Raw genomic sequence first — 27,461 nt, 5'->3', positions numbered from 1 at the left:
TTGGGTTGCTGGGCAGAGGGGCAGGGGATGTGAAAAAATGTCATCAGGCATAATGGAGAAGGGGAAGGGAGCAACTCTATCCAAGTTCCTCTGCCTTTGTAGTAATGAACTTGGGGGAGGGGCAGCAGGGAGGTCTGCATGCTATCTTTGGCACCTGTGTCATAGGTTAGCCATCACTGGACCAGGATGCGACCCATTTACTATTCTCTGATTGGTTTATTACATGCCCAAAGTCAGGCCAAGGCTCCTTTGTTTTTATTTTTATTTTTTGGCATGTTCTTTAATTTGTTATGAAACCACACTTTTTATCACATTGGATAGTAAACATTAAGCATTCCTTTTTATTAACAGTCCTTTTTCTAAGTATAACCTTGATTATATAGCTTATAAGTGTACATTTTTTGTCCTCTTATTTATTTTTTATTTATTTTTTAGCAAACAAGCATTTATTTTATTTTCCCATTCCTGTGGTTGAAAAATTTATAATTCAGCCAAATAAATTCCTGTATTGGTCATGTTCCCAAATGTATATCTCATTCTTAATTTTAAGCCTACTTTTCTGGAAGGAAGTGAGTGGGTTAGCATGCTTATCTTTAGTCATTTTGGAATTGTGGTTTGTCATTGCTTAGATCAGAGAGCTAAAGTCTTTCAGAATTGTTTTTCTTAATGTTATATAATTTCATTTAATTTTCACTTCACTCTTCATCCATTAATAAAGATTTCCCAGTTTCCTCTGAATCTTTTGAAATTTTGTCATTTCTAATGGCACAATAATATTCTATTATATTCATAGGCCATAATTTATTTAGCCATTTCCCCAGAGATGGACATTCCCTTATTTTCCAAATTTTTGCTATTATGAAATGGACTGCAATAAATATTTTGTACATATAGTCCTTTTCCCCTTTTATCTCTATTGGTGTGGTATAGGCCTAATAGTGATATGGGTGGGACTGGTGTCAAAGAGTATCATAGATTAGTGATTTCTGGGGTACAGTATCAGTATTGCTTTCCATAATGTGTGGAACAGTTTATACCTCCATTAATAGGATATACAGTTCCTTGTTTTCCTTCAGTCCCTCCAACATTGCTCATTTTCTTTCTCTCTCATCTTTGTTAGTCAGATATCTGAGAGGTGGAACTAATTTGAATTTCTCTAATTAGTAGTAGTTTAAAGCATATATCTGGTTGTTAATAGTTTGTTTTCTTCCTTCAAACATTGTCTATTAATATACCTTTTGCCCATTTATCTTTTGTGGTGTGGTTTTTAGTCTTATAATAAATTACTTATATATTCTTGTATATTACACCTTTATCAGAGAATCTTAACTGCAAGGATTTTTCTGTTAACCGTTTCCCCAATTTTAAATTCATCAATTTTATTTGTGCACAATATCATTTATCTTATATAATCAAAATTTTCAGTTTTATTTTTTAGTTATTAATTCTCCCTCTAACTATATCAGAAAGGTAATTTCTTCTTTGCTCTTCTGATTTGCTTTTAATGTCAATTTTTATGTCATAAAAAACTTTTAGAATTTAACTTCTTATATGGTGTGAGCTGTTGGTCTGTATCTAATTTCTTTCAGACTGTTTTCCGACAAAGCCCCCACTTTGGAGACCACTGATCTAGTCCAACCCACTCATTTTGCAGATGGGGAAACTGAGGTCCAGAGATGATGTGATTTGCCCAAGATAAATACTTGCTGAAAGAACAGATGAAGTAATTAGTAAGTGTTTTTTTTTTTTTTAAGTTTCTATGTTCAAAGTACTGTAGTTTAGTGTAAAAGAGAATTTAAGTAAGCACAAGCCATGGTCCCTGCTCCCAAAGAGTGTGCCTTCTGGTTAGAGAGGATGAAAAGTGAAAAAGTAATACGAGATCATGTGTAATTATGTTTAGAGAAAGGAGAGACTCTTATAGACTGGAGGAGGTGGAAAGATGATTGGGGCAGTACTTGGATAGACTAGAGTGGAGGAGAAGGCATTTTACCTTATTAGGGGAATGCTGAGGCTGAATGTATAACATCATTTTATAATTCAGGCTTCTTCTAGGGATAATACTAGCTGGAAAGGTAAATTGGAAAGGGAAGAGAAGGGGGAAAATACTTCCATAGCCAATATCATGTGCCAGGTACTGGCCTAAGTGCTTTACAATATTATCTCATTTGATGGAATTGGGAGTTTGGACATTATCTTATCTCTACAGATTTTTAGATACTAATACTGGGTTAATTTATAAATATGTAGAGTTTGTAAGTTTAATATTTTAATTACAGTATAACATCAGTTGACTAATCTTTTTTCTCTTTTAAGCAAAGGTGTTTCTGATGTCTAACATTTATTAATGATAATAATGACACCTTTATTTGCAAGCTTAAGAATTTTTTTGTTCAGACATTCAAGGAAAATGGGCATGACATGGAAGATGATTCTGCAAAAGTGACAAAGAACAAGTATCAGATTGGTAGAGGAACCAAGAGACAGTAGGGTTGTGAAAACAGAGAGAGAGAGAGTATTCAGAAAGGGAAAGGTTATCAACATTGTCAAATGCTGATTGGACCTTTGCATTAGGAATATTAGTTTGGCAGCTGTGCAGAGAATAGTTTTTACAAGGGAAAGACTGGAAACAGGGAGATCAATTAAAAGGCAAGAAATATTGAGGATCTCTTCTAGGAGCATGTGATGTGACTGGAGAAGGAGAACCAATGCCAGTGATGTTGAGGAGGTGGAACTGATAAGACTTGATAACTAACTGATATAAAGTATGATAGTGTGAAGGCTGGAGGATCACTACTAGTTTGTAGTCCAATTTAATGTGTTTGAAAATTAAAGAATGCAACTGTTATAAATGTTTCCTTGGTTGAATTTTTAAAAACTAGCTTTTTGTTAACTCCCTGTTTGATTGATTTCCTGCTTTGAAATTGTAAAAATTAGTAGATAATTAAAATTTCCAATAGTCCTTTTACTTTTACCTTTGCCATACTAAATAAATGCCTATCAAAATAGTGGTTTTGCTATCAAATCGCTCAATTTTAATTTTTTTCTTTTCTTTAGGATACTATTAAATTGGAAGAAAAAAGGAAGCGATAATGCACCATGGGAACGGTCCTCAGAATGTCCAGCTCCAGAGGTCCAGGTCCTTCACAGGCAGTGAGGGGGAAGACCAGCCATCACATTCAAATCTGCCCCAGTCCCCTGCAGCTCCATTTGCTCCTTCAGCAAGCCCATCTGCACCACAGTCTCCTAGTTACCAAATTCAGCAGCTTATGAATCGAAGTCCAGTAGCTGGTCAGAATGTAAACATTACCCTTCAGAATGTTGGACCAGTAGTTGGAGGAAACCAGCAGATCACCCTTACCCCTTTGCCAATTCCCAATCCTACTTCCCCAGGTTTTCAGTTTAATTCTCAGCAGAGGAGGTTTGAGCATGGCTCCCCATCGTACATTCAAGTTACCTCCCCTTTGCCCCAACAGGTCCAATCTCAAAGCCCAACCCAGCCCAGCCCTGGGCCAGTGCAGGCATTACAGAGTGTACGTGCAGGCACTCCTGGCCCGGGCCTGGGTATCTGCAGCTCCAGCCCCACTGGAGGCTTTGTGGATGCCAGTGTCCTTGTGAGACAGATCAGTTTGAGCCCTTCCAATGGCGGACACTTTGTGTATCAGGAGGGCTCAGGCATTACCCAGATTGCTCAGGGAGGACAGGTTCAACTCCAGCATGCTGGGGCCCCTATTACGGTTCGAGAACGCCGACTTTCCCAGCCCCATACGCAGACAGGCGGTACCATTCATCATCTTGGACCTCAGAGCCCGGTAGCTAGTGGTGCCAGTATGCAGCCTTTGACTAGTCCCAGTCACATTGCGACGACTAGCTTGCCACCCCAGATCAGTAGTATTATTCAAGGACAACTGATTCAACAGCAGCAAGTACTTCAAGGACAGCAGTTGAATAGACCTATGGGGTTCGAGAGACCTTCAGGTGTCTTGATATCTGGAGTTGGAGGATCTTCAGCATTTGGAATGACTTCACCACCCCCTGGACCCACCAGCCCTTCTAGAGCCATTGTGCCCCAGGGTCTTTCCAACCTTCCTCTTGCTCCTGCAGGAAGTATAGGAGTGAAAAAAGTACCTAAAAAATTGGAGGAAATTCCACCAGCATCTCAAGAAACAGCTCAAATGAGGAAGCAGTGCTTGGATCATCATTACAGAGAGATGGAGGCTCTAAAAGAAAACTTTAAGGAGTACTTGATTGAATTATTTTTCTTACAGCATTTTCAAGGGAATATGATGGATTTCTTAGCTTTTAAGAAAAAACACTATGCACCCTTACAAGCATATCTTAAGCAAAATGATTTGGATCTTGAGGAAGAGGAGGAGGAGGAAAAATCTGAGGTTATCAATGATGAGGTAAGAAATTTTATTTCTTAATAATTTAGAGGAGAAATGTCAAGGAAGACAAAGTCTATGAAATGGTAAATAAAATATTTGTATCAATTCGATGTTTCTAAAAATTTGGTTTTAGAAGGTTGTTATTCATAAGTTAAAAAAACTGGTAATATTATGAATGTATTTTTCTTAAGTTCTTTTTTCCCTATAAGAAACAATAAAGGCTGGGTTTTGAAAAGAAAAAATGATGATGGTGATTTTTGTAGTTGTAAAGACACCTAAAATATTTCATTGAAAATAGGGTTTTCAAGCTTGTTTAATCTAACCAAACCAGCTTGACTTAAAAGTTTTTTTTTTCAATATAGGTTCTTGACTGATGACCTGAATGGAATTTTGCAGAGTATTGATAGCTCAGTAAAGATATTCAGGTTGCTTCTCTAGGTTCTATACTTAATTCCTTAGGGGTGGGCTGAACACGAAATAAACATACATAAAAACATCCATTTGCCTCTAAAAAAAGTTGTTGTTACTGCTTTACTTATGGGTTCCTTCTCCACTTCTCCCATTACTAATTAAACAGAAAGTTTGAGTCAGTGCGTCTTCTTCATAGGACTAATTAGAAGCAGAATTTCCTAGAACGTAAGAGTATCGTCCTGTTATGTCATTTAAATGTGACAATAACTGTGAATATAAAATAATTTATAGTTTTGGGAAATAGTTATATTTTAGGCTTCAATTTTAATTGAGGATATGACTTTAGAATTTTTATTTGTAGGCTAATTTTCATTTCTGGGATTTGATCTTAACTCTTTATATAAGGGGTGAATTATTGAAGAGTTTCCCCAAGCTAAGGGATTTCTTAAAAACATATCATCTTTTATTTGTATTTCCTAAGTCCAGAAAAAATGATAGGGATGAATTGTACTGTAACGCACTGTATATTGTGCTTCTGTGTTGTGTGCTGTGAATCTGTGTTGGTGGAGCTTGTTTTGTTTTATCAGTTAGCTGATGTAATTGTAATCTCTGCCATCTCTTTTTCTGCAAAGAAATCAGCCCTTTGGTACCCAAATGCTAGTCTCTTTGCTTATGCTCATTGATGTTAATGGATGTATCTGGTGTGGCTTTGTCATTATATGTTTTCCTTAATACTCTTGACAACAGGAGCCATTTCATACCTTTCAAAAAATATAAATAATTGTTTTAAGATTTTTTTTATCAGAATTGGTATAAAATAATTAAATTCAATTTCTCTTTGCTTATTTGCCAATGAAACAGACTTTGTCTGTAAACTGATTTCTTCTTTTTGTGCATTTTTTTCCTTTGTCTTTATCACTTCCTGTTGAACATGGCTTATTGGCCTTCTAGTCTTGCCTCTTCTGGTAACAAAGCGGGCAATTTACAAGTTGCCTATACATTCATTGGATGGATTTTTTTTTTCATGAAAAAGACTGTCTGCCATTCCTTTTATGTTTTTTTTTTCAACAAAAGATTAACAAAAGTATATTTTACTTGATAAGTTGGATTTACTGCAAAGATTGCATTCAGAAAACTTTGGCTTTTATAAACTGTCACTCTAGTATCTAGTATTTTTTTCCATACCAAATTTGAGTGAGATATCAGTGATAAAATGCCAAAGCATTTTTTGAGCAGTCTTAAAAATTATTTTCCCTTTTTTCTCAAAATATCTTCTCTCAGGTAAAGGTTGTGACAGGAAAGGATGGGCAGACTGGGACTCCTGTTGCTATTGCAACCCAGCTTCCTCCAAATGTTTCTGCTGCTTTTGCGTCCCCGCAGCAGCCATTTCAGGTACTTTTCGATGGTTCTAAAATGTAGTCTCATCCCGGATTTTAGATTCATCCAGATTTGATTATTTTAACCTTCAATAAAGTATTTGCTATTCAATATTTTTTCCCAGAGCCCATTCCTTATTAAAAAAAAATCATACTACAAAAATGAACCTTTCTCAAAACTATAAACTTTGAAGATGGAATTGCATGATAAAGTGACAGCACAGTTCTTAGTTATTTTTTCTTATTCATCTGTAAAGCAATAGTAGCTTTCAGCATGCTTGTCATCTAATACTTATTTTATGTCTGGTTATACATTGCTGAGGATTCCTTGTGTGTGGCATTTTAAATGTTGGGGTCTTTCTTGTGTCTTTGGAATTTATCTGCAATTTACAGAAAAGGCGGTACAGTGCAAGACAGAATAAAAAATTTAAATTTAAAATGTAGAATTATTTCATGAGTAAATATCTAAATTACATGCATGCTCAGCTTTAGTGACATTAGTTTTAATATTGTCATCTTCATAGAATCTTAGAGTGTTTGTGTGGAAAGGGCCTCTTAACATTCTCCAGATGCCTAGAGGTCCAGAGAGGTGGGATGATTTGTTGAGGTCACACTGCAAATTAGTAGTCAAACTTGAGATAGAACCCACGTTTCCTAACTCCTAGGCCAGAATGCTTTTTTTTTCATTCTACCATCCTCTCTTTCACTGGAAGGAAAAAAGCAGCCATCTATCTACTTCTCTCTGTTGATTCTTTACAAAGTATACCTTGTTTTAATTGTAGAAATTTCCTTTAAAGTTGGTTTTATACAGATTGAATCACTGTTAAATATTTTAGGGGAGCTACCACCTAAAGCACCCCGAAGATGTGAAATTAAATCTCCTTTTGTAAAGAAAAGAATTTCCTTAATTTTTCTATTTAGGCTATGAGATTTGTTCATTTCAAATTGAAGTGTACTTCATTTTTGTACTGTAGTAGAGTTAAAAAGTTTTCCTTTTACATTTTGTTGACATTTTAACTGATCATACTTCTTTACTTTGAAAGAAATAAGGTCATCTTTATGTCTTTTCAATTTCTTTATGTACAATTTGATCTTCTACCCCCTTTAACCTCCTCCTTCCCTCTGTCTCAATCTCCTAAATTGGTTTTGGTGTCTGTATGTGGAATAGTAAGGCTTCTATTTGGTTAATAAGTAGTTTAAGATAAGACAAATTATATAGTGAGGATTAAATCAGTTGATAAATATTACTTTAAAGTTTTACTTTGTTGCTATCAATTGGACTGGTTCTTCTGGGTCTCCTTTGCTGGACTCTCATCCATGTCCTAGTACCTCTGCATGGATATACAAACCTCAGAGCTCTGTCCTAGCCCATCTTCTCTTAAGCTCTGTCAATACCCTCTTGGTGGGCTCATCGACTGCCCTATATATAGATTCAACTGTCTGTCCCATGCAGGTGGCTCTCAAATGTATGTTTTTTGCCTTTATCTCTCTTTTGAGATTCTAGTTCCTGTTCTCTACCTACCTGCTGCACACCTCCACCTACCTGTCACATAGGTATCTCAAACTTAGCATGTTGTACAGAATAGAGCCCATTAACTTCCTTCCTAAAACTAATGCTCCTAGCCTCCCATTTTCTTTTGACAGCACCACAGTTCTTTCAGTCTCCTAGGCTTTATCCTTGATACTTCAATTTCCCTTTCCTCATTTAATCATTGTCAGATATTTTTAGTGATGATTCTTTAGCCTCTCTTGAATCTGTTCTCTTTTTTCTACTGACTCCAGGCCCACATCACCTCCCACCTCCACTGTTGTCAGAACCTCCTAATTTAACTTCCTGATCCCAGTCTCCTCCTCCAGTCTGTATTTTACATAGCTGCCACATTGGTTATTTGGAAGAATCTGTGTGACTATGCTTCTCCTCTAAGTTTATGGGGCTTTCTGTTGTCTTTAGTGTTTGGCATTGAAGATCCTTCACCATTTTCAAAGTCTGTCTGTCTAGACTGTGTTCTGTTGTGGGCCTCTAACCAGGCTCCTTTTCTTTTATGTTCTGTCTGAGGCTTCTGTGTTTCTTCACAGAATACCTATTTACTTTGGGACTACTGTTCTTCCTTACCTCTAACTCCTGGAACCCCTGGCACTCTCTTCAAGTGCCATTTCCTTTGAGAGAGTTTTATGGATTCCTCCAGTTTTAGCCCTCTCCCTTATCCTTCCTCCCATCATGGCAATAGAGATTTATAATTGAAACAGATATCAGAGGCCATCTTATTTTAAAGAAGAATAAACAGAAGCATAGGTTGTGACTTTTTCAGGGACATAGCTATTAATTGCTTGAGGTAAATTTTGAACACCATTCCCAAGTCCTCTTTCCATTTTGGATGAGGTATAGATCCTACATTTACTTATCTGTGCAAGTCTTCCCTCTTTAAAATGTAGGTGTCTTGAGGGCAGAGACTACTTTTTTTTAGATAGTCTTTAGGTCTTTTAGATGGCTCCCTAAAGCTTTTGAACAGTACCTGGTACTTAGATGGCACTCAGAGAACATTTATTGGTTGATTGAGTGTACATTAATCTCTTAAGTGAACTGAAAGAAACAACCAGAAAAAAACTTAATGTAAAAATACGAAATTAAGAGTTAAGCAAATTAACCTTTATAGTTGTGATTAAAATGTTTTTATTTGGAATTTTAACTGGAAGGAAAGAAAAAATGATACTTGGTGTACTATTAAGAATAGCAGGAAAAGAAATTGAAGGGACCTATTAAGATTAACAGTTGAAACACGGGCAGTCTATGTACATCTTTTTTGGAAAAACATTCTATGACATTAGTGATGCAAAAACAGCTCCATTCAGAAGCAAAATATGGGCTCTATGTGGGGAATCCTACTTATTTTGGATGCAGGACTATAGCAACTGAAAATAGCTCCTCTTGTCTATTTTGGTAATTTAAGTACAGATGGATTAATAAATCTAGACTTGGAGAGTGTTAGTAAAATCATTAAAGTAGAAATATCATCCTTGCGAATTTTTGAAGGGGGATAGATAATGTAGTGTTGATATAGCCTATTTTGAGAATTGCTTTTGGAATAGCACTAGTAGGGGACAACTGAATATTTTAGAACAGGAACCCATTGAGGAGGAAGATGTAGTATCTTTTAAAATCAAAAGCCTTTCTAATTCAAAACACCAAGTTTTTCTTTACTGCAAATCTGAGCCAAAGGACAGTAGGTGAGAAAAAGATTCATAATAAAACTGTGTCCTTTTAAAAAATTTTGTCAGCAAAAATATTCGCTAATATTGTTTTCAGATAAGGATTTTTATTATCAGATCATAGATTTCAATCTGAAAAGGACCTTAGAGATCTTTTCATTATGAAATGACAGAAAAAATTCATAGTTGTGTATCATGACATGGTAATATTGGGTACAGAGTATTATTTTTGTTATAGAAATTTAGGTATTAAACCTGTCCAAACTTGGAAAATTCTTCTGTAATTACTGTAATAGGGAAAGAAGAAGATTCATTTCTTATTTACCAGTAATCAAAAGAATCTAAAATCTACTAGTTAAGGATAAGACATAGAAAATGGACACCTGTTCAAAGTATTGTTTTATAAAATTTTGTAGCCTGTAAAATGCAGACATAATTTATAATGATCTTGCTTGCTAGAAACACTTTTAATGTAGGACTAGAGAATCAAGGACCACTGATCCATGAAGAAATCTGATTAAAGCTTATATACAATTAAAAGTAACTTTCATCTTTTATTGTTGTCCAGGCTTTAAATAAGGAAAACCTTCTTAACTAGAGCTATCCCATAATTGAAAGGGCTGCCACAAGGGGTAGTGGCTTCTTCCTCAATAGAGATCTTCAAACAAATACGGGCTAGCCAGTATACCTTTGTTGGATATGTTGTGGAGGCGATTCTTATTAAGGTTTGGGTTGACCTAGATTAGAGGTCTTTTCACCTGGGTTTAAGAATAATGTCAGCATATGAAATAAAAGGAATAAACAGAAATGAGACCATGGCAAAAAACCCATTTAGAACTAATCTGATTTCTGCCACTTCCTGCTTATCCTTTTTTCCAGCAAACTCCTTAGGGGCCAGTAGTCCTACACTTACCTTAGTAACATAGAGTAATCTATTAAGTTGCGTAGGTCAAGGTCATCTCTTCATAAGGATCTTCATAAGGATCTTCATAGTAACTTCTTTTCCACTGTTTAGTGATATTGATTATAAAATCATGGAGAGCTGGAAGGATTTTTAGAGGCCATATAGTCTAGACCTCTCATTATAAAAATGAAGAAATTGAAGCTCAAAGAGATTGTGACTTGACCTGCCTAACACATAGTGAATACTTAACAAATGGCTTATTAGTTAATTGATTGCTCTAGTTTCAATGGCTACATAAAAAGGGTTTGGAGCTATTGTCTTCTCATCTCTTAGATGAACACGATTATTTCCTTCAGCCAATTCTCATATGGCATGTATTTAGTACCCTTCCTCATGCTGGTTGCACTCCTTTGGACACTTTCCAGATTATCATTACATTTCATAAACTGTGGTGTCCATAAATTACAGTTCCAGAAACCGTAGTGTCCACACAATATTCCAAATGTGGTCTAATCAGTACACATGATTAATTCCTTATTTCTGGAAGTTATGCTTCCATGATTAGTTAGTCAACTGATTTGTCCAGTCTTCAGAGTTCAGTTTCCTTTTTGTTAAGTGAAAAAAGTCAGCAAGCATTTATTAAGTGACTACTATTTGCTGAGTGCTGAGGATACAAAGAAAGGCAAAAGGCAATCCCTTTTCTCCAGGATGTGAGCTCATAGTCTGCTTAGATGAAATATAAGCAACTATATACAAACAGTATATAAACAAGAAAGAGGAAGACTGAGAAAGGCATCTTTCAGAATGTGGAATCTTAGCTGAGACTTGGAAGACAGGGAAATCAGAGATGAGGAAAGAACATTTCAATCTTGGGGAAATGTGAAAGTGCTCAGAGTTGTTAGACTCTTAGAAAGTCAGTATGCCCTAAATTAATCTGGATTGCAGAGAATATTAGGAGGAATGAAATATAAAAAAGTAGAAATAATGTGGAAAAATGGGGTTGAGTGGAGGGGAAGGCAGGTTGTGAACATCAGAAGATTTTATATTTGATCCTAAAAGGGTTAGGGAGCCATAGAAGTTTAGCCTGCCCCTCCCCCCCCTCGTGAGGTGATGAAGACTTGTACCAGAGTGATGGCAATCTCCGAGGAGAGAAATGAGCATATTCAAGAAATGTTACAAAAGTAGAAATTGAGAGGTCTTGGCAACAGACTAGATATAGAGAATTAGAGATAGTGAAAAATTGAGGATGACCCTTGGGATGTGAGCTTTGATGAATTAGGAGAGGGAAGATCTTGCAGGAAAAGAAAATGAGTTCAGTTTTGGACAAGTTGAATTTAGGATATCTCTAGGACATCCAATTTGAGCTGTCCAGTAGGCACTTGGAGATGGGAGCCTGAAGGTTAGAAGAGAAGTTAGCACTGAATAAGTCAATTTGAGAATCATTATTACATAGCCGTATGATCATTGAATACATGGGAGCTGCTGCATTACCAAGTAAAACAGTATATAGAGAGCAGAGAATACCATCCAGGACAACTGCCTGGGAAATACCCACCATTACACACTTTTATTGTAACCTGAATGAAGATATAGCAAAGGAGACTGAGAAGGAGCAATCATAAAGGTCACCAAAAAAAACTAGGAAAGAATAATGTCATAAAACCAGAAGAGAGTATGATTAGGTTTAGTGACTAAGAGATCATTAGTAACTTTGGAGAGAGACTTTTCAGTGGAAGGTACAGAGCTAAGAAGTTAATTGAGAAGACAAGCATTTGAGGCAATAGCTGTAGATGACCTTCTCAAGGATTTTTAGCCACAGAAGGCAAGAAATATTGAATGATAGCTATCAGGGATAGGTAGATGAGGCATGGATATGTTTGTTATCAGTAAGGAAGTAGTAGAATATTGAAGACCTAGTGAGAAAGAAGGGCTGGTAGAGTTGGCAATTTACTGGAGAAGATGGGATAGAATGATATTACTTTTGCATATATTTGAGTTTGTTTTGGCAAGGAATAGGGCCACCTCTCTATGTGAGATGGATGAAGGAGAACTTAGTGGCAAAAGAAATCTAGGTGATGCAGGATTAGGAGGGGAGAAAGAGGGAGCTCTAGGTGAATGGTCTTCATTTTTTCAATGAAGTTTATGGTAAGGTTCTCAGCCTGAGAGTATGGGAACAGGGGGAGCCATAGGAGGTTTAATGAGGTGTGAAAGTTTTTGTAAAAGTCACTGTATTGAGTGGGATAAAGTATTGTTTTATGTTAAGGAAGACCCAGTTGGAATTATGTAACATTTATTTGTAGTCATTATGGTTTTATGATTTTCTTTAGCTTTGTTCAGCAGCATAGCAGTAGAAACAAAGACAGTAGTTGGTGGGAGTGATCCAAGACTGAGGTTTCATAGGGTAAGATCGGTGATGGATTAAGGGAATCAAAAGAAGAGGATACTGTAGAGCTGAAATAGTTTACCAAAGGATCAAGGCTGGGAGTGGGTGGGGGTGAGGTGAGAATAGCCATTGCAGATCATATTGTCTCTTTTGGTTACTATCACATTGTTGATTCTTTTTTAACTTTTTAATTTATTAAAACCTCCAAATGTTTTGCAGAAAAAATTCTAATACTATATTAAAATTAATGGTTTGACTAAATATATTAAAATTATAAATCTTTTATTTACAAAAGAGGTAGAAAAAGTAAAAGCAGAGGAATACAAAAGGGTAAAGAAGACATTAACTTATCTAACTAAATATTGTTCCAGTGCTTGGCTTAGCCAGGACTTGTTAACCTTCAACCAGAATTAAACTCTCTAGAAGACAGGAAGGGAAAGCTGAGCTATCCACTCACTCAAGTTCCCTCCAAGAGGCAGGTCAAGATAATGACTTGAGCTCAAGATAACTCCTGAGGCCAACTTTCTTCTTTGAGTCGACCTTCTTCTTGGAGTCCACTCTCCCAGCCTCAGAAATTCAGGGCCTTTTATAGTGTCTTCTTGTCTCCTCCTCTCCTCACAGGGGCCACTCACAGCTTCCAAATAGTCTAGCACTGCCCAGGGGTTAGTGTTTGTGAGAACCAGTTTACACCTTCTGGAGGAGTGAATACTCATTGAAAGGGTTCTCAGTTTTTGAGGGTGTGAACTTTTAAAAGAATTCACAAGTTTCTGACTGTTCGAGTTAGAAAAAAGGGCGGAACTCACCAAGAATCTTGCTGGCTTCTCACCTAGCACTAAGTAGGGTGTGAATTCACTAAGTGGTTTGCCAGCTCCTCCACCTAGGTCAAGCTTGTACTTAAGTTAGTGTTAACCAAAGTGTTGGCTCCAACTAGGCAAAGAGGATAAAAGGATTCCCTTTCACAAGTGTGAACTCAAAAGAGAACCAAGAATTCCCTTTTACAATACTACTCTCATCTTGTACTTGCAAAGTTCATTTTTTAAACCCAAATGTTAATAATACAATTTATTCTGATTAAATTTTGTTAGATTTAACCTTGGCTTTTGAGACTCTTTCAGATATTTTTGGGTCTTGATTTTATCATTCAGTGTGCTAACTGTCCTCTTAAATGTGGAGATTTTATAATTATGCAATCCATTTCTTTATTGAAGTTATTAATAAAAATGATTAAAACTTAAATAGCACAAATCCCTGGGATGTTCCACTAGAGTTCTTTCCAGAGAATCTTGAACCATTAAAAAATATTTATTTAGAATATTTTTCTATGGTTATATGATTCATGATCTTTCCCACCCCTCTTTCTTTCCCCCTCCTGGAGCTGACAAGCAAATTCCACTGGGTTATACATGTATCATTTTGAACCATTTTTTTTAGCTCTGACCATTCACCTAATTCTGTGCTCTTCTAGTCCCTGGCTAATCTATGTTTTCCACAAGAGGAACATGTTAACATAAAATTAAATAAAGTTGAGTTGTTCTTTAAAAAAATTTTTTTTTAAACCTATATCTTCTTAGAATTGATCCTGAGTGTTGCTTCCAAGAGAGAAGAATGGTAAAGGCTAGGCAACTGGGGTTAAGTGATTTGCACAGGGTCATATAGCTAAGAAGTATCAGAGGAATCCAGGACCTCCCATCTCCAGGCCTGGCTTTCTATTCACTGAGCTACTTAGCTGCCCCTTTGAATTGTTCTTGATAAAGACATGCTGATCTTTTGTGATCATCACATCTTTGCTATGTCTTTAATACTTAATGTCCTGAATTTTGCTAGGAATATAAGTTAAACTTATTGAACTGTAGCTAGCCTACAGACTTACTCCCTTTTTTCTCTCCTCCAAAATAAATGAGGTACTTCTCTTGTTCTCCCTAGGCTGTGAAATAACACTGACAGTAAGTCTTCAGTCTCATCCTCCAGTATTTGCATATGTAGATGATTTGGACTAGATGTTTTCTTTCTCCTTATTCATCTTGAGTATTAATCAACTCCCTATCAGCCATTTTTGTTTTGTCATTTATAGGTCCTCATCTTTCTTGTCATAGAAAATGAACAGAGTAAGACTTATATAGCTTTACTTTCTCCATTGTCAGTTATTTTCCCATATGCCCTAATTACTGGTGTCATTCCTTCTTTGATCCTCTTCTTGGTCCATTTTAACTAAAAATACCTTTGTTGAACTTAGCTTTTCTTTACCAGCTCCATTTTCTTTTTATAGGTATATGAAAGGTTTTGTGTTCATCTCCTTTTACTTATCCTTACTTTTATGTTCTGTGGGAGTCTTTTAAAAATCTAAGTTGGTAGCGAACACTCTGTATCCATCTGTTTGTTAACATAGCTTCCATTTTGCCTCTACATTGGACAGCTCCCACTTTTTCTTTGGGTCTTCGGAATTTCATTCTTGAAAATTTCTTATCTCTCCTGTGCTGTTTTCTTTTGGAAAATTTTAGTTCATGGGTTCCCCTCCAGCTTTCCTCCAAAAACCCTTTGAAATTTCTCTCAGAATCTAGGACATATGTCTGATTATGGACTATGTACTTCTTTTCTATCAAAAACTGAGACAGTGATGCCAAACTTAAATAAAAATGGTGTCCTCTAAATTGTACATTAGGATTCCTATAGGCTGCATGTTTACTTAGAAAATTAAATTTTAGTATTACCTGTGTCCTGTTATATTTTTATTTGTTTTGTTAAATATTTGTTAAATATTTCTCACCTACATTTTAAACTCAGGAGTGTTGCTGGCTGCAGTGCCAGCCACATGTTTAACTACTCTAAAAGAAAGTAGTTATTTCTACCCAAGGATGTCATAATTTTCACTCTTAAAACCAGTTTCTTTTTCATCAAGAATCAGATACAGAATAGACTTTCTCCTGGTTTTTTCCTAATTGTCAAGGAATTGTTAGCTTTTAAGCAGAGAGCTGCATCAGATATCTGGATAATTAAAATATCCCATAATTACTGCATCATTCCTTTGTGCCAGACTTGTAATCAGGAAATCTGGGAGGTAGTGAGTGACATTTAAGTTAACTTTATAAGACGGGTAAGTCAGTCAGCAAACATTTGTTAAGCCGTTACTATGTGTCAGGCATTGTGCAGAGACGTGATAGAAAGAAAGACAAAATCAACAACTGCCTTCAAGGAACTTGCATTTGAAGGGAGAGACAGCCTTAAATAAGTATAGATAAGCTATACAGAGAAGATAGAATAGGAAGGCATTAAAAGCTGGATAGATATGGAGTAACTAGGGCATTTCGAGTAAAGAGAGCAGTGTGAGCAGTGACAACAGTTAAGTGGAAGGAACCTTAAAGACCACCCCAGTCAACCTCTCATTTCACAGATGAGGAACTGAGGCTCAGAGAAAGGGTAAGTGATTTGCTTGCCTGGTGAATCCAAGGAATGATTTATGATCCAATTTGGCTTGAAGATAGGGTTCACTATGGTAGAGACAGTTTACAATCTGGACCATTCTAAAGCCATCCAACATGTCAGCTTTTTCAGAATTAGGATTCAGATATATTTTGACAGACAGGCTGAATCTAATATAACATTTAATGAGGACAAATATGAAGCCTTACTTTTGAGAACAAAAAATCAACTTGACATACAAGATGAGGGAAGAATTGGCAGACAGATATTTGAAAAGTTTGTGAGGCTGTTAACTCAGCATGAGTGAATTTATTTAGCAAGCATTTATTATACCCTTGATATGTGCAAGGCTTTGTGTAAAATAGGGAAAATAGAGGGATATGAAGAATGACAGTGAAATAGTCTTCCAAGAAGCTTCTATTCTAATGGAGGATACTGAGGGATACAAATAGTTCTATGCAAAATAGCCACAAAGTAAATACTACATAGTATGGAGGGAGGGTGGCACAGATAACATCCAGGATCAGGAAAGTTCTTGGGGAAGAGGGAGCTTGGAGATTAACCTCAAGAGAAGTTAGAGATTCCTTAAGGCCAAGATATAGAGGGGTTGTATTCCAGCAATTGGGAACAGGATATGCAAAGGTTTAGAGGCAAGAGATAAAATATTATCTGTGGGGGATAGACAGACAATGTGAAGTTATTTAACAATATGAAATGGAAGCCAAAAAAGCCAATACTCCAGTAAGAGAGTCATAGCTCAGGAAAAAGGAGATGGTGATATCTTTGCACACCAACTTGGTCAGGCCATGTCATATTTCAGAAATGATATTGATAAGCTGGAAAATGTCAATAGAATAATAACCAAAGTAGTGATGGGCCTTAGATCACTAGAAATATTTGACCTAGAAAAGAGAGAATTGAAGGAGTACATTCAAGCATTTGTAAGATTCTATGGTGAAAGAGAGTTAGATTTGTTTTCCTTGGCCCCAGAGGGCAGTAGAAATAACTGGTAGAAAGAGAGGCTAAAGTAGGCTTGAAAAAGCCCAATTGTTAGAATCATCCCAGATAAGATTGAGCTGCTTTTGGAGGATGTGGGTCCTCTCTAACTGGAGGTCTTCAAAGAAAGAGGAGATTATCACTATAAGAGGACTTTCTTGAACTTTCAGTTATGATTTGGTTTGATGGCTTCAGAGGTGTCTTCTGATGTTGAGATTCTGTGATTCTTTTGGTTGCCTCATTATTGGAAGGTTGGCAACCTAAGTTGTTAGTTTTTTTGGGCCATGTCACTCCATCCATACTGTTTCATTTTTTATTCTGTATCCTTATTATCTAGCTTGATAATGTCTTGCATGTAGTAGACACTTAATAAATACTTGATGATTGATACATTATCTTATTTTACAGATGAGTAAACTGAGGCTTTTTGAGAGTTTATATGACTTAATCCAAGGTTACACAGTGGTAGAATTGAGCCAGAACTTGGGTCATCTGACTCCTGGTCCTCTCCATGAATGTGTCGTTTTCATTGACCCTTTCCTAGTTGTAGATAACTTATCCACACCATCCATCTAATTTTTAATATTGGACAAAACAAACCATTGTTTTGGAGCTGATGATTTTCTTGACCTTGATGGCATGAAAGTAACAATTCATTCATGTTTCCCTTTTTCATAGATTCCCTTCTAAGAACTTGAGGCAAAAATGGAGAGTTGTGTTGTAGTTAATTAAACAGCAACAAATAATGTAGTAGAAAGATAATTGGAGATTTGTATTATTTATGTGAAGTTGCACAAGCTGTTTAACTTTTCATTGCCTCAGGAAACTCTGTGAGACTAATGTTGACCAGGAAAGATCTAGATTCGCAGGGGAGCTTCCTCCCCTGAAGCTTCTTTCACCCATCGTTTGATAATAGGTTTGATAAAAGAAAGGAAGAGGAAGGTAGGAAATAGTGAAAAAGAAAGAAAGAAGAGAAAGATGATTGGCTTTGGAGACAAGAAACCTTTTAAGTCCTGAAACTCCATCACTCTTATCCTCTCAGCTTTGTTTTTTTTTTTTTAATCTGTAAAATGGGGGGGGGGTGCTTTACAGGCTCCACAAAGTTTTTGTAAAGAAAGTACTTTGTAACTCTGAAGTGCTGTATAAGTTTGAGTTGTCATTATCGTGTTATACTACATGATAATTATAATAATTATTAGGATCATTTAATTATCCCTTTTCTACTTCTAATGAGTTATAAATTACTGCAAAGGGCTATATAACCCCCCCCCCCCCCCCCGCTTTGCCTTCATCTGCTCCTACTAAGCCTATGTCTTTCGGCTAGTGAAATTTTTTTTCTTCTCTGGTCATATCATAAGGAGACATTTTTGAGATGTAGATTAAACAAATTTACTCAATTTGCTTTCATGTGTAAAGCAATTTAGAGTTAAAATTAAAGAATGTTTATTTTAGTTTATGTATCTAAAAAGTTCTTACTTTGCAAATTCTATATTTGAAAAATTTATGGACTATAGCTCATCTTTCAGGGTTTATATTTATAGCTCAAGCTTTTCAAGGTTGTAATATACTTTGATGATGAGAATGAGCATAGTAACGTTTAACTCTTTACATTATTCTATGTATAAATTCAGAAAATTTGCCATTTCAGCTTAACAAACATTTTTTACATCTCCCAAGTACAAGTCAAATAAAAAAGTTTATATTTTACTGGGGGAGAAATTTAGTCCATACAAATCCTTAAATATAAGGAAATTTGAAAAGGGAGAGAACACTAATTGGTAAGCTCAGGAAAGTTACAGTTTAAAATAAAAATGAAGAACACATTGATGTTTTTAAATTCTTAATACTGGGTGTCCCAAAAATTTTAGTACAATTTAAAACTAGTAACTGTATAATTTAAAACTTTAATAGTTATCAGAGTTTAAAACTGCACTAAGAGTTTTGGGGGCACTCTGTATATCTCTATAAGTGTTACATAGAAAATACTTATTAAAATACCATGAAGAGTTTGGTATGGAGTCATTTTTTGATGACTTTGCTTACATAGTATTTGAGAACCATTATTCTAAACATCAGTTATGATTGAAGAGAATAATGGATGGATAATATGAAAATGAGATTAGATTTCAACAATTAGTTCCTTTTTAAAAAAATCAAATTCTTGTTATCTTTTTGTTCCCTTGCTAGGTGCTTCTTTTTCATTAATGTTGGTGATGTTTTTAAAAAATCTAGTTCTTAGAGGGCACCAGTTAAATGAATTATGGTGTTTTGAGGTTTTACTATGATTTTCTTTTAGAAAAGTGATTTGACTTTTCCTCTTGCTTGTTCAGCTTACTGTATGAAAATATCATAGTACTTTGGGATTTTTATGTGGGTTGTACTCTGCTCTTAGGCTCTCTCCCTGAATTAACCCTTTAGTTAGCAAGGAGTAATTTTGTTTCCCAAAGGTTTCAAATTATACTTTAAAAGCAGTAATATGAGGAATGATATTCTTTCCAGAGGTAAGTTGGAACTTTTAAAAACTTTTAACTTTTCAATAACATTTAAGTTTGTTCAAATAACATTCTATGTATTAAAGGGAAAGCAAATGTTTAATTGCACTTTTTATGACATTCTTGCAATGCACATAAACTCTCAAAATCTCATTTATTCATTTTTCCAGCAACAAATAAATACAGGGAACCTAGTGGCAGGGGCTGCAAGTACCATAGACACGGAGTCCCTTAAGCGACCGCAGACATTCACACCAGCAGGTATGTCCATAGCACAGATTAGATTTTGTCTCATGATTGATTTTATTTTTTAAACTGTAATTAAAGTTTTCTTACATAATTGATTCATGGTTATTATTAAATAGTGCTTGTGAAGGGAGCTATTCTTTTCCAGTTTGTTTCACTTGCAAATTTAATTTCCCCATTGTTAACTTATAGTTAAATTGCATTCTGTTTTTAAGCTAGATGTCACATGTAAGGAAACATCTTGAAGATAGGCTTTCTAAACAAATCGGTAGGCATCATTTTGGTTCTTGCATATGACTGTTAGTTACTTTCTCATCCTAATTTGATTAAAGGAAAATACATGTTTTTTGCTGTTGACCTTTTTAAAAAATTTGCGCATTTTTGGAAAATTATTACAGAGCAGTCTAAGAGACCTCGGCTTGAAGTGGGTCACCATGGAGTAGTTTTCCAGCATCCAGGAGTTACGACAGGAGTGCCTCTGCAGCAGCTAATGCCTACTGCACAAGGTAAAACTTTAACTTACTTTAAAATAGGTGGGAATAAAGGGAATAAATGCCTGGGTTTATAAAAATCAAAATCTTTTAATAAAGGATAGTCTTTCTGAAATTAGTTTTTGTAATTGGGATATTTTACGTAATTGCAAATTAATATCATTAGTAAGCCCCTGGAAAATTCTTATTAACCTTAATGGGAGCCATCCATTTATTTCATTGCCAATCGTCTTTTTTCTTTTCATTTAATTTTTGTATTATACAAATTTGCTCTTTGTTTTTTTATGGTTGCTTACATACAAAACAAAGGACAAAATTTTGTCCTAAAATTCCTTGCCTTTAACAAGAGTGAACCAAACAAGTTAGCAAAAGACAAACCAAGAAAATACTTTTATTTTATGTATCCTTTAAACCCAGCATGACCTTTGGGCCTATTTTTCTTTCTCTTGAAAAAAATATACTTAGTGTGTATCTTGTTCTGGTTATTTTATTTTACTAATTATTGTTAATGATTTCTTTTGTAAATTTCATTCTTGTAGTTAGTTGCTTTTTCCTACTAATTGATGATATTCTAGTGATATTTCCTTGATACAGAGATCTCCCCTGAAACTAAATACAAGGCCAAACTTCTTCCTTTTGTGCATATTTGTGGCATTTGTACTATATTAGTCATTTTCCTGCAATTTGGTTATAGTACTGAACTTGTATGTATTAAATTTGTTCTATAGTGTTGATGTCTTGTGGTAATGTAACTTGGAAGTGAGAAGCCATTTTCTGCTTGTCAAATGGGCAGAATGCTTTAGGACTTCAAAATTGGTGGTGTTTAGTTTTTTCTGGTTTTACAGGTGGAATGCCTCCCACTCCTCAAGCTGTACAGCTCACTGGACAGAAACAAAGCCAACAGCAGTATGATCCATCCAAAGGTCCTCCTGTGCAGAATGCTGCGAGTCTCCATACTCCTCCACCTCAGCTTCCTGGGCGGCTGCAGCCTGCAAATGTCCCAGGCACGTCACTCCCATCAGCCCTGCAGATCTCACAGCAGCCACAGCAGCAGATGATGGAGACCCAGCCCCAACCTCCAATTCCAGTGAAGACCCACCCACCCAACATAGCTATCCCTGCTGCTCCAGCCAGTCAGCCTCCAGCTCCCCTTCCTCAGGCTCTTGCGCCAGCACTCCACGTCCAGGTGCAAGGAAAGACACAGATGCAGGTGTCTCCTCTTCCACCACAGCCCCAGGTATTCCAGAGATATAACATCTTTAAAATAATTTATTTGGAAAAAATTTTTGTAGAACTGGATAGGAATGCTATATATATTTATGTGGATGAATTTGGCATATTATATACTCTAGAAACTTCCCTTTTTATCTGTGTTCCTTGAGCACAGTTGCTTAAGTCAATGGCTGTGGGATTTTTACCTTGACAGATATTTTGTCTTATTTTAGGGGCATCGCTTTCTGCAATATATCCTCTGTAAATTTTAATAAGGCATTGCTTAAAGGTCTGAATTCATGTCCTAGTAGAATAATTTCACTAATTTAATTTACTCTTGTTATTTTAAAATGATTATTATTAAATTTATTTAAATTATTAAAAACAATTTTATTTATTAGAAATGGAATGTACAGTAGGACCTCATTTTACATTACCAATACATTTCAAGACCCTTTGTATAAGTTGAAAATCATGCAAAATAGTGAACCCTATTATTTAGTAGATATTTTTTATATGAACATACCTAGGCACTTTATGACTTTTCTTAGGCTTATCAGAACTACCAACATCAGTACTCCTGTATGTTGAGACCATTATTAATAAATGAATGTCAGTGAAACAAAGAGAAGCATTGCTCTGATGTAGACTCGACTTGTTACAAGGACTCCAGACAAAGACTGATGTGGAAACTAATGTTTGGTGCAAAACAGTGTAATGATTCACACTAATACTTCTCAGAATGAGAATGATCATGATTGAGTAAACTGCTGCAAGACTTTATACTGCTTTATACTGCTTCAGAAAATGGTGCAGATTTAGCTTGTAATTAAGAATCTTTTCTGCCTTTGCTTTTTTTTTGATTGCCAATTGTATATACCTGAATTCTCGTGTGTTGAGTTTGCTTAAAACGAGATCCTATTGTATTTAGCAGTTCATGAGATTAAAGAGCACTGACATGACATGACATGGACTAGTACCTATTATTTACAGAAGAATTTAAAAAATATTAAAAAATATTTTAATAGCCAAATTTCAAAATAATTATTTTCTTTTGAAGGCCTAAATATTGTGTTTATTCATTTAAATCATGATTCATAGAGGGAGTCAATGGACTTCATCAGACTTACTACTCAAAGGGACCTGTGCACAAAAACAGTGAATAACCACTGTACCCCATCCTCCATGCAGAGAAAGTGATTCTGAGAGGGATTACAAAAGAATTACAAGACTGTTTGTTCCTTTTCTCAGTCTTACAGCTGGATTGACTTCATCAGTAAATATGGCCCCCCTTTTTATTTCCTTTCAAAAATTACTTAGGATGAGGGTTGAGGGAAAGGCAGTCTTTGAATTTATGTTCTTAATAATTTCTAATCTAAAATTTATTATAAGGAAAATTTAGCTCCTTTTTAAAATAAGAGGTGAGTTTAACTTTCATGTTATAGTATATTTTCTTCTAGGGTCACCTATACGTTTTGGGGCCCATTGTTTTTCAGTTTTTGTGTTGTGTTTTTTAAATAACAGTTTCTCATAGTAAACTTTTTTACTGGTTTAGTGTGGCAAGATAAGTTTCACAGACTCATAGAGTTGGAAAGGACCCTGGAAATCATTTGTCCAAACTCTAAATTTTATAGATGAGAAAACTTAGTCTCAGAGTGAGTAAATTACTTCCTCATTCATCCAGTCATAAATGGCAGAGTCAAGATTCAAACCTTTGACTCCAACCGTAGCATTCTTTACGCTGTGCCATTTGACAGATCTTATTTCCTTTTTTATTGTTTAGTGTTGAGCATGGTATTTTTTTAAACCTTACTTTTTCTTAGAATTGATACTAAGTATCAGTTCTAAAGCAGAACAGCAATAAAGGTGAGGCATTTGGGGTTAAGTGACTTGCCCAGAATTACACAGCTAGGAAGTGTCTGAGGCTAGATTTGAACCCAGGTCCACTTGTCTCTAGGCCTGGCTCTAGCTACTGAGCTATCTAGCTGTTTTTAACACATTATTTTTCACATTGTAGTGCATAATAGACACCGTTTGATTTATTGAATTATATTGCAAAGCTAGGTAGAATAGTGAAAAGAATGCCAGGCCTAGAGTCAGGAAGACCCGAGTTCAAATGTGGGTTCAGACACTAACTGTGTGACTCTGGATAAGTTACTTAACCATATTTGCCTTTGGTTTCTCATGTGTAAAGTAAGTTGGAGAAAGAAATGGTAAACCACTCTGGTATCTTTATCAAGAAAACCCCATATGGGCTTATAAAGAGTCAGATATAACTGAAACAATTTAATAACAAAATTGCTCGGTGAAGACACAACAATTTTTCATTTTGAAGGTCCTGAATATAATGGAATTCTGCCTGATATGTTTTCTTAAGCTTGTCCAGTATTTTGAGACTTTTTTTCCCCAAGGGAATTTCAGGAAGCAGGTTAAAATTACATATCAAGATTCTGGAATTCCTACCCATTGTCAACAAAACAAGAAACTGGAAACCGAAGTTTGAAGGGGAGGGGAAACTTTGAGACAGATATATTAAATACTGGAAAAGATAGAAGAATTTTCATTTTGAGACTCACTTTATTTAATATTTTAGCTATACTAGTTTTAAAAGCATAAAAATATATCCAAATGAAGATATTTGAGTACTTAATTTTAAATAGAGCATTCAGTAATAAAGATGCTGTGCTTTTGTATTCAGGAAATTAAAGTTCAGGGCAGCTTACAATAAGTGACAAAAATGATTTTAAATCTCAGTTGAACTTTTCCTTTCTTTTGGCTGTGTGTGTATGGAAGGAAGGGAAGTTACTGCCCCATATGCAACTGTTTAGTTTGTATTCTTGAGTTATGAAAATAAATGTTGGAAAAAATAGTTTCAAGAAGTTCTTGACATTTGTTGAACCTGCTTTTGAGAGAAATTCACTTAAGTTATATAGGAAGCAGTCCTCTGAAACCCTATCATGGTATAGAGCAGGGGTCGGCAACGTATGGCTCTCGAGCCATATCTGGCTCTTTCTGCAGGAGCCATAAAGTCAATTTTTTTTCAGGCACTGTTACAGGAGCGGCACTGTGAGCACTGTACGGCTCTCACGAAATTACATTTTAAAAAATGTGGCATTTGTGGCTCTCATGGCCAAAAAGGTTGCCGACCCCTGGTATAGAGGTAATGATCAGTTTTTGAAGGCTAGACCAGTAGATCACAAAAGACAGATTCTGTATGCTCTAAAGATAGAGTAGAGGCCTGGCAGTTATCCACTGTCTAATTTCTGAGGGCCAGCCTAGCTCAGAACAGAAAGGGACAATAGCACAAGGAAAGGAATTATTTTGCCATGGTTTCTCAGGACATGTAAAAAGACTGAGTGGTCTGCTTTGCTAGTAACTGTGTTAGGAAATGGTATTAAAAATCATAGCACAAGTCACTTAACTACATAAATATATATTTTTTTATTTTTAAACCCTTAACTTCTGTGTATTGGCTCCTAGGCGAAAGAGTGGTAAGGGTGGGCAATGGGGATCAAGTGACTTGCCCAGGGTCACACAGCTGGGAAGTGTCTAAGGCCGGATTTGAACCTAGGACCTCCTGTCTCTAGGCCTGACTCTCAATCCACTGAGCTACCCAGCTGCCCCCTTAACTACATAAATATTAATATAACTTTCAATACTTTAAAATATGAGATTCTTTTTTTAATGACCAACAAGCCAGCATACTCTTAAGAGGAATGAAATCATACTAATAGTAACATTTTTTTCTTTTGGTAAAGCCAAAAGGCATAAGGAAATGTTATAGATAAATGGAAATATGGTCCACAATTTCTCATGATGGCAAATAAATGGTTTGATAAGTTGTTTTCCCAGTGTGCTTGAAGGTAATAAGAAGCGTCATTTCTTAGTACACTTAGTCATCTACTTTTGCATGTTATCATGATGACCATGAGGAAAAATGCTGTCCTGAAAGTAATTACTGTCAGAGCAGATAGGTGGCTCAGTGGATAGAGAGCCAGGCCTGGAGATTGGAGGTCTTGAATTCAAATCTTGTCTCAGACCCTTCCTAGCTGTGGGACCTTGGGCAAGTTACTTAACCCCCAAATGCCTAATCCTTACTTCTCTTTTGTCTTGGAACTGATAATTAGTATTGAATCTAAGACAGTAAATATTTATTTTTTAAAAAGTAATTCCTATATTATTTAGCAATATCTATTGCAGAGGATGAGGAGATCGGGAAATTATGTCACAGTGTACCAAATTATCAGATTTTTATATTCTCCCATATTTATCAGTTGAATATTTTTTAATCAAGATCTTTTAGTTTCAGGCAGTATGAGTATATAGACATTCTGCAAACAAAGTTAAACATAGGTAGCAATTACTTATATGTTATATATATACAGACAGTGGGAATTTGTTTTGCTTGACTATGCATGTTACAATGGCACTTCTTTTTTTGTTTTCAGTGGGAGGTTTTAGAGGGAGAAAATAAATACTTATTGAATTGAAAAATAAAATATAAAAATTTTCTTATGTAAATTAGTCATTTGAAAATTAATCTAGAGGCTTTTGCTAATACAAAACACAAGAGTATATTTCATATAATTTTATCTTTTTTTATACAATTTTATTTTAATTTTGGCTGACAGAATTTAGAAATTGCTCTTTTTGGTTCTTTAATGTGACTGTGTTGATCATTTTTTGCTCGAGGAGGAGGAATTCTGGCTTCTTATCACCACGTAGTGCTGACTCCTAGTGGTTGGTAGAAGAATACTTCTTGGTAGGAATGTATTTAGATCTCTCATGACTAAGTTTAAAACCATGCATTTCCAGGACACTTTGAATGATTAGGAATAAATAAGCTAGAAAGAAGCTATAGCATTGAGTACTCCTGAAGCTTACTATTATTTGCAGTTAGAGCTTTATATTTAAAAGTTATTTTCTTTTGACAGACTGTGGCATTAACAAGACCACCTGCAGATTCTGGCCAGCCTTGTCAGCGTTCTATACCTGCCTCTTCATCTACCTCATCTGCCACACCAGCAAGTCTCTCAGGCCCAGTGCCCTCACCTGCACGATCATCGCCAGTAAATAGACCCTCCCCAGCAGCCAACAAATCACTGTCTCCCATTACATCTCGGTCCCCAGGTGCCACAGTATCTGTCCCCCCCAAACCTCAGAGTCCAGCTCAAAATACCACACAATCCCAGGATAGTGCCCAAGAGAAATTGGCTGAACAAGTAACTTTGGTAAGAAAAAAATGTAAAATTTTATATTTGCTTGGGTTATAATTGAACAAGAAATTCAGTTTTTTAAAAGGAAATTTTGTTTTTTTATAAATTTAAAAACAAGATATTTTAAATAAATTTTAAATATTTTAAATTGAATATTCCTGATAAAGGGCAGTAGAATATTGGGTTTCTTATCCAGTTAGTAGAAATGAAGAGACTTTATAGTGTAAATAATACAATGTTTGGGTCATAGTAGTTCTTTACTAAATGCTTTTTGACTTGACTTGTGGAGTAGTCATTCTTTGAAAAGGAATGTGGTATTATGGACAGAGTGCTTGTCAGGAAAACTTAAAAACAACACATAAATATTAGTTATTGCTGTGATAAAATTACCTGAAATACAAACTTAAAAAACACCTAAACTCTTAATTCCTCAAAGACTTGACAAAACTGCACTGCATTTTAAAATCTCTTGTAAATACTTGTAAAGATATTGGCATGAATAAGTTTGAGTTCTCCTTTCAATTAGGCAATAACATTTATTGTTAGAGTCTGTTGTTAGAGTTAGAGCCTAATATATGTAGGGAGCAGGTAGGCGGCTCAGTATATAGAGGATCAGACCAGGAATTGGGAGGACCTGGGTTCAAATTTGACTGAAGATACCTCCTAGTTATGTAACTCTGGGCAGATCACTTAACCCATTTGCCTAGTTCTTGTTCTTCTGACTT

At 35.6% G+C, this 27,461-nt stretch overlaps 1 protein-coding gene across 1 annotated transcript in view; it reads left to right on the top strand.

The window, feature by feature from the left end:
• The window catches only part of EP400 (E1A binding protein p400), a 129,382-nt gene that overhangs the window by 16,885 nt on the left and 85,036 nt on the right, over window positions 1-27,461 (top strand). The window contains exons 2-7 of the mRNA XM_044685391.1: window positions 1,590-1,730; window positions 3,055-4,403; window positions 19,742-19,843; window positions 20,218-20,323; window positions 21,154-21,545; window positions 26,455-26,751. Coding sequence (XP_044541326.1) covers window positions 3,090-4,403; window positions 19,742-19,843; window positions 20,218-20,323; window positions 21,154-21,545; window positions 26,455-26,751 — 2,211 coding nt within the window. The 5' untranslated portion in view covers window positions 1,590-1,730; window positions 3,055-3,089. The remainder of the gene's footprint in view (window positions 1-1,589; window positions 1,731-3,054; window positions 4,404-19,741; window positions 19,844-20,217; window positions 20,324-21,153; window positions 21,546-26,454; window positions 26,752-27,461) is intronic.

This window comes from Gracilinanus agilis, chromosome 1 (assembly GCF_016433145.1).
Source record: "Gracilinanus agilis isolate LMUSP501 chromosome 1, AgileGrace, whole genome shotgun sequence".
In the NCBI taxonomy this organism is placed as follows: domain Eukaryota; kingdom Metazoa; phylum Chordata; class Mammalia; order Didelphimorphia; family Didelphidae; genus Gracilinanus; species Gracilinanus agilis.
The sequence above is the reverse complement of the archived record's forward strand: the minus strand, read 5'-3'. Positions and strand labels throughout refer to the sequence as shown.